The sequence below is a fragment of the Bos taurus genome, chromosome 15 (genome assembly GCF_002263795.3).
Source record: "Bos taurus isolate L1 Dominette 01449 registration number 42190680 breed Hereford chromosome 15, ARS-UCD2.0, whole genome shotgun sequence".
Lineage (NCBI taxonomy): Eukaryota > Metazoa > Chordata > Mammalia > Artiodactyla > Bovidae > Bos > Bos taurus.
Window position 1 is genome coordinate 18,622,879 of NC_037342.1, and position 14,878 is coordinate 18,637,756.

The 14,878-nt window shown below is 36.3% G+C and overlaps 1 protein-coding gene across 1 annotated transcript in view; it reads left to right on the forward strand.

The window, feature by feature from the left end:
- DDX10 (DEAD-box helicase 10) overlaps positions 1-14,878 on the forward strand; it is a 306,774-nt gene that overhangs the window by 264,676 nt on the left and 27,220 nt on the right. The window contains 1 exon segment of the mRNA NM_001076881.2: positions 11,031-11,167. Coding sequence (NP_001070349.1) covers positions 11,031-11,167 — 137 coding nt within the window.

A 14,878-nucleotide genomic window follows, 5' to 3' on the forward strand; every position in this document is an offset into this window, starting at 1 on the left:
GCTCTATTTAAAATAGATAACCAACATGGACTAACTGTATATAGCACATGGAACTCTGTTCAGTGTTATGTGGCAACCTGGATGGTTAGGGGGAGAATGGATACATATATATATGACTGAGTCCCCTTGCCATTCACCTGTAACTGTCAAAACATTGTTTGTTATTCGGCTATACCCCAACACAAAATAAAAAGTTTAAAAAAAATTCAAAACTATGAAAAATTTACATTCTAATCCCAAAGAAGGGCAATGCCATGAATGTTCAAACTACTGTACAGTTGCACTCATTTCACATGCTAGCAAGGTAATGCTCAAAATCCTTCAAGTTAGGCTTCAACAGTATATGAACTGAGAACTTCCAGATATACAAGCTGGGTTTAGAAAAGGAACCAGAGATCAAATTGCCAATATTTGTTGGATCATAGAGAAAGAAATTCCAGGAAAACATCTACTTCTGATTCATTGACTATGCTAAAGCCTTTGTGTGGATCACAACAAACTGGAAAATTCTTAAAAGAGATGAGAATACCAGACCATCTTGCCTGCCTCCTGAGAAGCCTGCGTGCAGGTCAAGAAGCAACAGTTAAAATGGACATGGAACAACAGACTCATTCCACTGGGAAAGGAGTACATCAAGGCTATATATTGTCACCCTGCTTATTTAACTTCTATGTAGAGTACATGATGCAAATTGCCAGGCTGGATGAATCACAGGCTGGAATCAAGATTGCCCAGAGAAATGTCAACAACCTCAGCTATGCAGATGATACCCCCCAATGGCAGAAAGTGAAGACAAACTAAAGATTCTCTTGATGAGGGTGAAAGAGGAGAGTGAAAAACCTGGCTTAAAACTCAACATTCAAAAAACAAAGATCATGGCATCTGGTCCCATCACTTCATGGCAAACAGATGGGGGAAAAATGGAAACCATGACAGATTTTAGTTTCTTGGGCTCTAAAATCACTATACACTGTGACCGCAGCCATGAAATTAAAAGATGCTAGCTCCTTGGAAGGGAAGCTATTACAAATCTAGACAGCATATTAAAAAGCAGAGACATTGCTTTGCTGACAAAGGTCCGTATAGTAAAAGCTGTGGTTTTTCCAGTAATGATGTTCAGATCTGAGAGTTGGACTATAAAGAAGGCTGAGTACTGAAGAATTGATGCTTTAGAACTGTGGTGCTAGAGAAAACTCTTGAGTCCCTTGGACTGCAAGGAGATCTCAATCCTGAAGGAAATCAACCCTGAATATTCATTGGAAGGACTGATGCTGAAACTGAAGCTCCAATACTTTGGCCACTTGATGTAAAGGGCTGACTCACTGGAAAAGACCCTGAAGCTGGGGAAGATTGAAGGTGGGAGGAGAAGGGGGTGACAGAGAATGACATGGTTGGATGGCATCACTGAATCAATTGACATGCATTTGAGCAAACTCTGGGAGATAATGAAGGACAGGGAAGCCTGGTGTGCTGCAGTCCATGTGGTCACAAAGAGTTGAACACAACTTAGAGACTGAACAATAACAAATGCTTGCTTAGAAAATTGTGTTGAAATATTACTAGTGAGAACAGAGTGTTATTTGAATACCTCATTTTCTCTGAAATTTTCTTCACAATTTTTATATTCTTTCTTAGAGTCAAAAATAGTTTATCTTGTGTTTTGGAATTTTCCCTCCTTGTGAAATTTTGAGGTGTCAGAATTGACATTCTGCTTTTAATTCATACAATATGGGGAGATTGCTTTTTAAAAATGGAATTTTTAAAAGTGGGATTATATAACCAAAATATAAATGCAGTCCTTAAAGCTTATTTTTATGAATGCTATATGGCATATAGGAAGGCAGTAAAGATAATTCTCTGTATTTAAACTGATTTCCTCACTAACACATAGACTGACAAGCAAGAATGCCCACTCATTCCTTAATCCATTACGTGAATGTAGCTTCCACCTCCACTTCTTAGCAAAGTGGTTGAAATGGAGTCTCATTCCCTTTCATTTTGCAAACATTTAAGGTCTTTGCCCTAACAAAATCTACTATGCCATTAAGGGATGATCTCTTACTTTTTGTATAGTATAAGGAAATCATCTATTCTCCATCACTTCGCATCAGCCCTCCTCTCCATTTCTGAGAAATGTTCTACAGTTTTATAGCTTTGTTTTTTCTTTTAGTAAAGCTTCAAGAGTATTATACTTCTTATTGAGATACTTTGTGCTCTCTCAATTTTAATAGAATTTCGTTTTTGCTTTTGCTGTGAATGCTCTCAGAAAAAGAGATAAGGGAAATACAGCATGTATAGCATCATATTTAAGGATATGTTTATGCCTCTTTATGTTGCCTATCAGAGTAATTTTATGTAATATTCTAAAGTTTTAAACTTCTTAAATATAAGACCCTGACTCATTCATTTTTGCATACCTATTATGGGCTAAGTATACTAAGCACTCCAAAAATGGTTATTAATTCAAGCTGAAGGGAGTGCTTGAGGTTTCTGTATTTTTTGAATGAATGTAATAGTCATGAGTTTGATCATAGTTGTCTATAGAAATAAGCAGATTCTTTATGTGTTATAAACCCTCAGTGTGTGTACAGACTCTAACATGAAGTTTTCTTTAAGCCCAAATACTTTAAACTTTATACTTGAGAAATCTGAAATATTAATAACTAACTGTTATTAATAAAAACCATCTGATTAATAAATTTTTATTAATAAAAATTTCATATGATCAGATTTCTAGTGTTACACCCTTATAAGTACTTACTTATATACTCAGTAGTTAATAAATAGTACTGTATTCCACTTTAATATTTTCACATTAAATACCTATTTATCAAATATTGAGAACCTGTTCTGTGTTTTTAACTATAGTAGTGAGCATTGTTAAAAATGTTCACAGAAAACAGTTTTGGTGATGGAAACTTTAACATTTCATGAATTCGACAGTCTCCTTTTGGAGAATTGCAAAACAGGGCAGAAGGCAGGAGGTTTTTATAGGATGAAGAATAAAGAACAAGGAAGAGAAAAATTGAAGATATCTGATTGATTGGGGCCACATAATCATAACCTTGTTTGGAGTGAGAAGGACCAGAATTGACTTGGCATTTGGGGATTGTCTGACTGGACATACAGCATTTCTGGTCAGGTGGAACATTTACGGGGATATGGAAGTTGTCTAAGTTTGGTTTGCTGACATGGCACTCTCAGCAGAGCAGCTCTGTCTTAGGCCTAGAAATTTATTTCAGTAGTGATAACACAGTGTGGCCTCTACTCTCTTGAAACTTACTGCCTAGGAAAGGATGAATACAATGAATTCACTCTAAGTATAAGCACTTACGAGAAATCTACAGGATGTTTTACTATGGAGGTGATGTTTAGAAATGTTTAATCTGATACCTGAATACTTAAGTTAACCAGTTTGGTATAATAATATGTATTTGGTCTTTGCCCCTGGTTCCTGACAATGAAGTCAAAAGTTTTAGCCCATGAAATTTCCAAAGTGATGGAAATGTCTTCCGTTGTTCATATTCAACATACTTTTAAGCTAATGAAGTGACTCAGGGTGGGATCTCTAGATAGCTTCAAAGTGGGGACTGGTCATTAGAAAGACCAAGCTCATGATGGCCCTGTCCCCTTTCATGAGAAGAGGTGAGCCTGGAAATTGAGTTACAAGAACACTTGAACAAGATTCTGAGAATTTCCAGGTTGGTCAGTGTTTTGATATGCTGGGAAGGTGACCCACTTGTAGAAGGCATGACAGGTCTCCACCCCATCCCCCCTACATACTTTACCCTATGCATCTCTTACATCTGACTATTGCTGAGTTATATCCTTTAAATAAATAAGCTGGTAATCATAAGTAAAGCACTTTCCTGAGTTCTAGAGAATTGTCAGACCTCAGGAGGCGTTATGAGAATCCCTGAATTTGTAGTCGGCCAGGTAGAATTGCAGGCTGCTTGGTGACTGCATTTTGCAGCTGGCATCTGAAGTATGGAGTCTTGTGGGACTGAGCCCTTTACCCACGAGATCTGTGCTAACTCTGCATACTATCAGAATTTAGTTGAATTGATAGACGCTCATTTGACAATGAAGACTTAGTATTGAAAAGAAACCACATGTTTGGGGTCAGAAAACACTACAAACCAGACAAAGGGAAGTAGAAGAAGATTCTAGTAGAGAAGTAGCAAGTATGCAGATTCTCAGGTGGGATAGGTCTTGATTTGTTCCAGGATCTGAAAGTGTGGCTTCAAGGGTTATAAGCAGATGATAGACAAGATCAGATTTGAAACTTATTTTTTAAAAAAATTCAAAGACAGCACTTGACTTGACACTCCAGGATGTCTGGCTCTAGGTGAGTAATCATACCATCGTGGTTATCCAGGTCATTAAGACCTTTTTTGTACAGCTCATTCTTGCCACCTCTTCTTAATATCTTCTGCTTCTGTTAGGTCCATAACATTTCTGTTCTTTATTGTGCCCATCATTGCATGAAATGTTCCCTTGATATCTCTGATTTTCTTGAAGAGATCTCTAGTCTTTCCCATTCTATTATTTTCCTCTTTCTTTGCATTGTTCAGTTAAGAAAGCATGGCATCCAGTCCCATCAGTTCATGGCAAGTAGTTGGGGAAAAACTTGAAACAGTGACAGACTTCATTTTCTTGGGCTCTAAAATCACTGCAGACAGTGACTGCAGCCATAAAATTAAAAGATGCTTGCTCCTTGGAAGAAAAGCTATGACGGACCTAGACAGCGTATTCTTTGCCGACAAAGGTCTGTATAGTCAAAGCTATGGTTTTTCCAGTAGTCATGTACCATGTGAGAAGTTGGACTATAAGGAGGGCTGAGCACTGAAGAATTAATGCTTTTGAACTGTGGTGCTGAGAAGACTCTTGAGAGTCCCTTGGACAGCAGGGATATCAAACCTGTCAGTCCTAAAGGAAATGAACCCTGAATATTCGTTGGAAGGACCGATGCTGAAGCTGAAGCTCCAATACTTTGACCAGCTGATGCAAAGAGCTGACTCATTGGAAAAGGCCCTGATGCTGGGAGAGATTGATAGCAGGAGGAGAAGTGGGTGACAGAGAATGAGATGGTTGGATGGCATCATCGACTCAATGGACATGAGTTTGAGCAAACTCCAGGAAATAGTGAAGAACAGAGAAGTCTGATGCACTGCAGTCCATGGGGTCACAAAGAGTTGGACATGACTGACTGAACAGCAACAACAAATGACAACACAAAATTGGAGTGGTTAGAAGAAGGATGGTTACAGGGAGACTGATTAGGAAGCTGGTTGCAATGTTCCAAGGAACAGAGAGGAACGATGTGGGAGACAAGGGTGGTAAGAGTGGAGATGGTCCCATACAAGATGACGCAGAAAGCTTATGTGTCTTTTGAAGCTTCTAAAATATTCTTATTTCTGAAGAAATAATTATACAGGTAGTAAATTCAAAGCTTTGTTAGTGAAAGTTGGGATTCAGGTGATGTAGGAGAAGACCTAGCATATGTACATATTTGTGTGACCTTGGTTAAGCTGTTTAATCATCTGAATCACATTTTCTTAATGTTGAAAATGAGAACAATCATTCTTTTTCTTCCTACTTCATAGAGTTTGAAGATGAAGTAAGGTAATGTATGTCAGAGCACTTCATAAATTTGTAGGAGAATGTGGCTTCTGATCTGTATTTCTTCTTCTCATCAGAACTGAAAGCAATAAAAGCTAGTTGGATTACATTTCTTTCTTGGATATTTTCATCTGCCCTACTTATAATTGAGTCCTTATTTCAGGAACAGTCAGTTCATAGAGGTGCCCCTGATCGTTTTGTGTGTATGAACTACATTAATTTCTCAGTCTTAAAAGAGGAGTGTGGGGTGTGGGTGTAACTGTAGGGCTTCTTGTTTCATTTTGAGCTGGGAGGGAGAAGGGAATGATTAGTCAGCAAGGGAGGAATTGTTGCAACTTCCAACCTGGCAGTACCTGAAGAGAGAGAGGCTTGTTGACAGCCCAGATCCAGGTTGCATTCTGCCAGTTGTTAAACATTTAGCAGGGCTAGTGGAGTCAATTCATTGTTGATTAGATGCTCCCCCGAAATAGAAGAATGTGGCTTTCAGTTTAGTGTTTGTGTGGATAACTATCCTAGAACAGTTATTTTTATCATCAGGGCAGAGACCTTGTCTTATTCACTGCTACATCCCCAGTACCTAACAGTATACCTATACTGTGTCTCCTTAATAAAATCTTGTTGAAGGAAGACATTTTTGGTAAAGCATCGTCATAATATTTACTAAACTTTCTTAGATCATACTTAACATGTACAACTATGCTTAGGAACTTTTTTTTTTTTTTTTTTTGATTCTCTGAATCAGTCTGATTCTCTGAAATGTACTATATATATATAGCCATGTGGTCCACAGAGTCTAGTTGATTCTCCCTTCTTAACATCTCTCATACCTATTGCCCACCTCCATCTCCACTGCCACTTCCTTCATTGAATCCCTTGTCTTACCTGGATTGTTGTATCTGTAGTTTTAAACTGATATCCTACTTTCAGATCTTATATACTCCAACCTCCCTTCCCATTGCTGCCAGAGTGCAGCATCTTTAAGATACAAATTTTAGTCTCCTGTATTTGAGTATTTAAGGATACTTAAATACTTCCCTTTTACTTAGAGCAATGAGTTTCCAGCTGTGATGGTCTAACAGACTGATACATCACAGTCACCTGCAAGGTGATAGATGTGTCATAGTATCTGTGCCGTCTCTCATGAAAAAGTCCAGAGAGAGATAAAAGCCATATTTATATATTAGCTTTTAAATGGTTCATGGAATCACAAGGATAGAGCAAGACAGAGCAGCTAAAATGTCCAGTGTCCATTGTTATTTTTTTGCTACTTTATATAACTAAAAAGAGCATACTTCTAAGTAGATTTTGCCAGAAAGACACTCAGTACTTTTTTCTAGAGTGTTTTTATCATGGAAATACCCTCTTTCCTTAGTTGCTTTTATTTATGCTTTGTCAGTTTGTTGTAGATGATAGGTTTTGTTTATTTTTAATAGCTTAAATATGGCAACCCACTCCAGTATTCTTGCCTGGAGAATCCCATGGACGGAGGAGCCTGGTGGGCTACAGTCCACGGGGTCGCAAAGAGTCGGACATGACTGAGTGACTTCACTTTCACTTTTCACTTTATTAATAGAGGCATGTTGTACCTGTTAATACAAGTATTATACATTTTTATAGTTACATATTTCTAACCCTTCAATGAATGAACTAAAAGAAAAAAGATGAATATGCATATGTCTTTATCCATCATCTCTATACTTCTAGTAGGGTGAAATTGTGTTTCTAAAAGGAATTATTGCCAACTTAAATTTATTTGTTATTGTCATGAATTGAGGAGTATAATGCAGTACAGACAGTATGGTATAGTATCAACAGTGGATCTTCTTATAGATCAGGAAATAGCAAGACCTGAATGTTGGTAGTTCAAGAGAGTCATGGTAATACAAGTCCTAATAATATTTTATCCCTTTAAAAGTAAATTTTCATCATTTTGAATTAGTATTTTCCTTTTATCAAATAGATAAACATGTACAATGGAATATTGAGTTTATTTCTTATTATGTTATACTTATGAAGGCCACTTTATAGTAAATTTTAAAGGAGCATATTCAGTGATTTTAGGTATTAAAATACCTAATAATAGCTGAGTACTGTGGGTTAGAGAGCATTTGCAGTTTGAATCCAGGCAAGGTAATTCTCTATTAGAATGGAAATCTAATAATCCTCAGAAAAACCTAAGAGAATTCAGTGTTTCTATAATACATTATCTACAGTGTCTAGTTTTCAACAAAAATATAAAACATGTAATTAAGCAGAAAATTGTGACCCATGGCCAAGAAAAAATAGTCAATAGAAACTCTTGTTAGCCCAGATTTGAATGTATCAAAGATTTCAGTGCAGCTATTTTAAATGGTAAAAGGATTAAGAGAAAACATGTTTGAAGAATTAAAAGAAAATATAGGCATGTGAATAAACAGGTAGGTAGCCTCCCCAGAGCAAGAATATAACCCATGGAAATGATGGAAACAAATATAATCAAAACAAAAAGAAACGTAGTCTTAGACCTGAAAGCACAATTACTGTAAAGTTTTTGCTGGGTGGTCTGAAAAATGGTTGAAATTGTCAGGAAAAAAAAAAAAACCAACAGCAGCAGACCTGGTGCCTCAATAGAAATGACCCTTTGCAAAGAACAGAAAGAAAAAAGACTGAAGAAAAATGAGCAAAACTAAGAGAACTGTGAAGTAGTCTAATATGCAGTTTTTTGCAATCATGGAAGGAATGGTGAGAAAAAGGCATAAAAATATTTGAAGAAATAATAGCCAAAGCTTCCCAAATTTAGTGTAAAGCATTGATGAATCTAAGAGGATTGTAGAACCTGAAGAAAGATGAATATAAAGGAAAACCTTTCTTAGACACATCATAGTCTAACTGCTTTATGATAAAGAGAAAATTTTGAAAGCAGCCAGAGGAAAACAAGATTTGTTGCTTACATGTCAAGGGAAAAAAAAAACCTGAAATTATTTCTTGCTAATGAAAAGTCCCAAACATTTAAGAAAAAAATTATGCTGTGTGCTTGGTCATGTCCAACTCTTTGTGATCCCATGGACTGTAGCCTGCTAGGCTCCTCTATCCATGGAATTTTCCAGACAAGAATACTGGAGTGGGTTGACATTTCCTACTCCGGGGAATCTTCCCGACCCAGGGATCGAACCTTTGTCTCCTGCATCTCCCTGCATTGGCAGGCAGATTCTCTATAATGCCACTAGGAAAAAATGAGAATTTTGGAAAACTTATATCCACTAATAGCTTTCCAATACTTTGAAAGACATTTTTAAATGATACTGATTAATATTAAGAAATATGATTTTAAAAAATATTGTATACTTGAAATGTGTTAACGTTTGAAGAACCACATAAGGAAGACATGGATATTTTAGTGAATCATTATTTTCCAAATGACCAATGCACAGTGTTATGAAATCATTCACTGATTAAAAAAGGATTCATTCAAAGTGTAAAGTAGACCTATGGATTTTAATGTAACAGGATGTAGAAAGTGTCTTAATAATGGCTTCAGATTCCGCATTGGAACGACTTTTTAAGAAACTGACATTCATCGATACTTATTGTATAATATCAAAGGAGAAGAAAGAACTACACCTATCTTAAAAGGCTACTAAATGACTTTTCCCTTTCCCATCTCTGAGAGACTGGAATTTTCTGCATATATTTCAACCAAAACAACATATTGAATACAAAAGGAGATATAAGAATCCAAATACCTTCTTCTGAGCCAGACATTAAGAGATTTGTTTAAAATGTAAAACATAGTTCTTTTGTTTTGGAATTTGTAGCTATTTTCATAAAACACTATGTTAACATATGTTAATATATAGTGATACAGAGATTATTATTATTGTTTTTAAATTAATGAATTTTTTAAAATTCTGAGTGTAAACTTCTAATACAGTAAATGATATTAGATATAATCCACGTTAACACAAGCTCTTTGGACCAAAAAAGCTTAAGATTTATTGGGTTGACCAAATAGTTTGTTCAGAAAACCCAAACCAATTTTTTGGCCAACACAATACTTTGGTAATTCTCTGTCTGCACCTTTTAGATAGCAGATTCCTTTGAGAGCATCAGACTGGAAAATTGGAATATCTTGTAACTTGGGAGATTAGTGTTCTTCAGTACATGATGACATTCAGTTTTTGTTGATATCCTTGATTATTTCAAGTGGACCATATAGTAATATGTTGAGTGTGCTGCTTACTGCCTCTAAGGGCAGCCTTTTCTTTTTCCCTTCTGATACTTGTTTCCAGACCCTTTATTTTTAGCAGGGAATTTTACCAGGAAAGCAATAAGGGACTTTTACAGTGTGACTAATCCTTATTTTCTTTACTTCTACCTCCTTTTGTTATGTTTAGAGGTTATCAAGGGAAAGCTGTTCAAAAAGTGTTAGCAGACTTCAGGCTTCAGTAGAGGCCTACACAGTCAATAGCCGTGATATTCTGAGTCGTTACTCAGTTTCTGAGAAAGAACAGTAAACATTTGAAATCAAAGAATCATTGAATCATATGGTGTAAAGAAAATTTATAAAGTGTACCCAGTAAGAGAGATTCATCCAGAATTGTTATTTAGTCCTGCTTACTGCTTATAATCTGATAAATGCATGTGACAATGTTAGTTTGTATTTCTTATCTACCAGGTGACAAAACCAATTTGCCAAAGATAAATTTGTTATAAGGGATGTTCATTACATAAAATGTGTAGTAAATTTATTTTAATTTTGCATTACTTTGGTCTTTGACAAAAATAAACCATTGCAGAACAAAGTAAAAAAAGCCTGCCTACCTACCTACTTACATGAAACTATGAAACTGGATAGTTTCAACTTTCTGTATCTTGGTATTCATCCTATTTTTTTTTCATCGTTCTTAGTGACTTTGTATACTTACTTTGAATTTAGAAGGTCCCTTACTATTAATGAGCTTGTAAAGATTTGATTGTCATTTTAAGGCTTATTGTGGTTATAAAATTATCAGGCAAATGTTCCTGTATGCTCTCATTTGGCTTTTTATATCTTTACCTAATATTTTTGGTAGCCTTGAAATTTGCATAGTGAACAGGAGCACTAAAACAGATTTATTTTATACTTTTATTTCCTTGATAGTTGAGTAACTTGGAAGTAATTAAACTGTCAAATTTTTCCTATATTGCATATAAGGGACTTAATAATGATTTACTTTTTGAATCGTATTTTGTTTTACTTTTGAAATGATGAGGTTTTTTTCCCTCAGTGCAAATGATTATGGTTCTGAAAGTCACATAGAGGCCTTCACCAGAATAGAAGACTTCTAATTTGAGGATCTCAATTAGCAGTATTTATTTGGGGCTAGAAATAAGACCTGATTATTTATCAGCTGTTTTCTTAAACCACAGTTTTCCTTGTGTTTTCTTAGGCTAGAGATGAAGAGGAAGCCTTTCTGGATTGGAGCGATGATGATGATGATGGATTTGATCCAAGCACACTTCCAGATCCAGATAAGTACAGAAGCTCTGAAGAGTCAGATAGTGAAGATATGGAAAATAAAATCAGGTATGTTTTTACTGTTGGTAACATTAAGACTAGGAATCTTCTCCTTTTAATAAATTCAAAAGATGTGTGGAGACAAATATCTCATGCTCTTCTCATTGTTTTAGAGGCCCTTCTACTGTTCATACCTGTTTAACAGGTATGTGGGTGATAAAGAGTTGTATCTTTTTCTTGGTCTATTCTTTTCTTCTCTCTCTTTTTGAATCTTTATGCTTAAGTATTTGATCCACTAGGATATATTTATTGCAAACAGAGATAAGATTTTATTTCGATTTACTGATGAGATTATTGTTAAAAATTATCTCTGAATTTTTAAATCACATTCTTTGATATAAAAGTAAGAAACACATAAAATAATGGACAACTCATATGTAAACAGCCCTCTCTCAAATGTGGACTTATTTGTTGCCATGCCAAAAGCAGAAATGTAATGAATTGAATGACCTGCTCAGCACTTGTTTTCAGAGTACGATGTATTAGGTTATATTGCAATTCTGTTGATTTAGAAGTTGAGAAAATTGAACTGCATGGACATTCTAAATCAATGAGCCTATTTAGGCACAAGGAGGATACTAATGCTGGATGAAGTTAATGTGATTGAAGGGGAGAGGAGACTGGTTGGAACCCCTCAAGTGCTAGTCTGAAAAGTTTGAAGTTGAAAAAAATAGGCCCCAGAGAGCTATATAATCTGGCTTTAAGCATTATAAAGAGGTCTCAAAAAAGATTATCCCCTTAGAGAAATGATACAGCGAGATCATTTCATTTACTCTTTATTTTAATCTGTGCTCATCTAGACATAGAATTATTTTATAATAGTGAAAATGACCCATCCAAAATGCAGTCTTCCCATGTGATGCCAGAAACTTGAGATTTTTACTGTTGGACAACTCGGTTATGGATATAGTAGAACTCCTAACCCAAGAAGCATCACAGGTGAAAACAGTTTGTTAGGATTTAGAAAAAATATGTAAATGATAAGGGTTAAATAATTTAGGTCCAGAGCATAATGTTAATCTTTAGAAATTGACCTCTAAGAGTAAATACCTGCTTCAGAGTTTCTTGGTGCACATGTCCAGACCTTGATGAGCTATCAGTATGGTTAAATTTGTTGCCCTTTTTATTCTTATATAAATGCCCTTCTTTCAGAGTGATTTCTGGGATCTCCATTTCGATAGGTGGGGTTTTAACACACATGACTTTATATCAGTAACTTCCAAATGCTCTGTGTAATTTTTCTCTCTGAAGGGAAATTTAATTGGTTCTTACAGTTTGTTATTTGGCCATGTTTTCCATATCTCTCTAACATAACTTGAAAACATAGGGCCAACTTTTGAAGTCATTGGTAAGATGACAGCAGTCCTTCTGTATCTGATTTGTAAGGATTTTTTTTCTAACATTTTTGGTAACTTCTGAGTTGTCCTTAATCTTCAGACAGCAGACATTTCGTTTCATTCTTTTGGCATTTCTTACCTTCTTAGTGACATTTCTCTGCTACCTCCTAGTTAATATGACTTCTTCTCTAATAGTTTCACGTTTCATCCTTTTAATTAGCCTGTAAATGCTTTGTAGCCAGAAACTCTTTTTATATCAACACATTCAGCTCCAGTCTCTACTCATCTCTCCAACATTAATGTAATAGGCACAGAGAAAGGCCCTGAAATAGTTGCATTGATTAATTAATTGAGGAAGGAGATTTATAGAGTAAAAGAGAAGTATAATGGTAAGCAACTATACAACTGATCCTAATAGCTTAAATGAGACAAGAAATTATGGAATATGTTGTTGGAGAACTGGAAGAAGCCAGGTTCAGATAGTGTAGTGGTGATGGACAAGACAGTAGGAATACCTTGAGAGATGCCAAAGCATCTAATTCAGTGGCAAGGGTTTAGATGGGAAATATTTTTTTTGTTATTTCATGTGTTTAGTTTTGGCTGTGCTCAGTCTTCACTACTCTTCGTTGCAGTGGACAGGTTTCTCACTGCGGTGGCTTCTGTTGCTGTGGAGCACAGGCTCTAGGGTGCACAGGATTCAACAGTGTGGCTCCTGGGCTTTAGAGAACCAGTTGTGGTACACAGGTTTAGCTGGTTCATGGTGTGTAGGATTGTCTTGGATCAGGGATCAAACTCATGTCTCCTGCATCGGCAGGTGGATTCTTTACCACTGCACCACCAGGAAAGCCCCAGATCGGAAATATTTAAGCATTATGTAAAAATTAAAATAGTTTTAAGTGCAGGCATAACTGGAAACTACACTAGCAGAGATTGAAAGGAATTGAAAAACTTTGGTTTTAGGCCAAAGAGAAATTATCTTTTGTTGAAAAGAATATCAACAAAGCCTTTATTCCATTAGTGCATTTAGGGGCTTCCTAGAAGTTTCATCTTTTGTATGAGCACAGTAATTGTCTAGTCCAACCGCCTCCTCTCAGATGAAAAAAACGAGCTTTCAAAGGATAAAATAATTTGTCTGTGATCACAGTACAAGTTAAGGACAGATCAGTGTAATCTGCCTGAATCAAATTGATTCCTTGGTTCTAAGACTCCAATCAGCTTATATAGAATTACTCAGGCATTAGGAGAGATAGCTCAGGAAAACTATATTGAGACAAATGTAATGTTATTTGACTGAAGATCTGATCCATGGACTAATAGGATAGATTGACTGGACCATGGTTTCCCAGCCTCAGCACTGCTGACATTGTGGCCCAGATGAGTCTTTGTTTTGAGGGGTTTGGGGTGGCTGTAGACTGTTTAGCATCATCCTCTACCACTAGCACCTCCTCAGTTGAGATAAGGATTATTCTCAGACATTGCCAGATATCCTTTGGGGAGGAAATTCTGTCACAGTTGGACAACCAGTGGACTAAACCCCAGGATGGCAGAACGTATCACTAGTGCCTTAATTGCCCAGTCCCTCATCCAAGGTGGGCTTTGTATTCTGTCCATTTAGCCCTAGCAGTCCTTCTCAGACAGGGCCGTCAATCATTTGGGATCAGTATACAAGATAAAACCTGTTTTCCATTCCTGGTCTAGAGGGCAAGGTTTAGGGTAATTTGCAAGTAATAGTCTGCATGGGAAACTTACACTCTCATTTTCTCTTCTCTCTTGAAATTACTTTAGTGGCAATGAATACAGATACATGTAAACTAAAACCACATTGTTTTAAATAAGAGAAGGTATTCACAAGTAAATTCACACTGCACTAGAATTTTGACAGTAGTAATTGCTTCTGCTGTGCGTAATGATAGCACCAATACAATCTCCCTGTATTGTTCAGTTTTGCTATATCTTGGTTTCTTTGCCTCTCATGAACATGACTAAATGCTAAGATTTTGTGACATTAGCTTTAGATGATCCTCCTGGCTTGTTCACCGGGTTTATTTGGTTCACAGTTTCTAGCTTCTACTCAATAATTGCAGCAACAGCTAGTGTTCCCGCCTCTTGGTCACCCTCACTGCCACTGTTCTCTGGATATTAATTATCATTTTCAGATACAAGTTTGTATGGGGCTGGATATACCGGTTAGAAAGTGGCTTTTAGTCCCAAACTAAATAGTACAAGCTAATTTCTTTGAAAGTTCCCTTTGTGTATTTCTTTTACCTTCACTTTGGTGACACTCGTAGATATTCAGCTCAAGTAACGATTTGGTCTCTCTACTTGGAAAGACACTTGTAGGAAACAGGCAAAGGAGAGCCACATTTAGTGGAGGACAACTGAC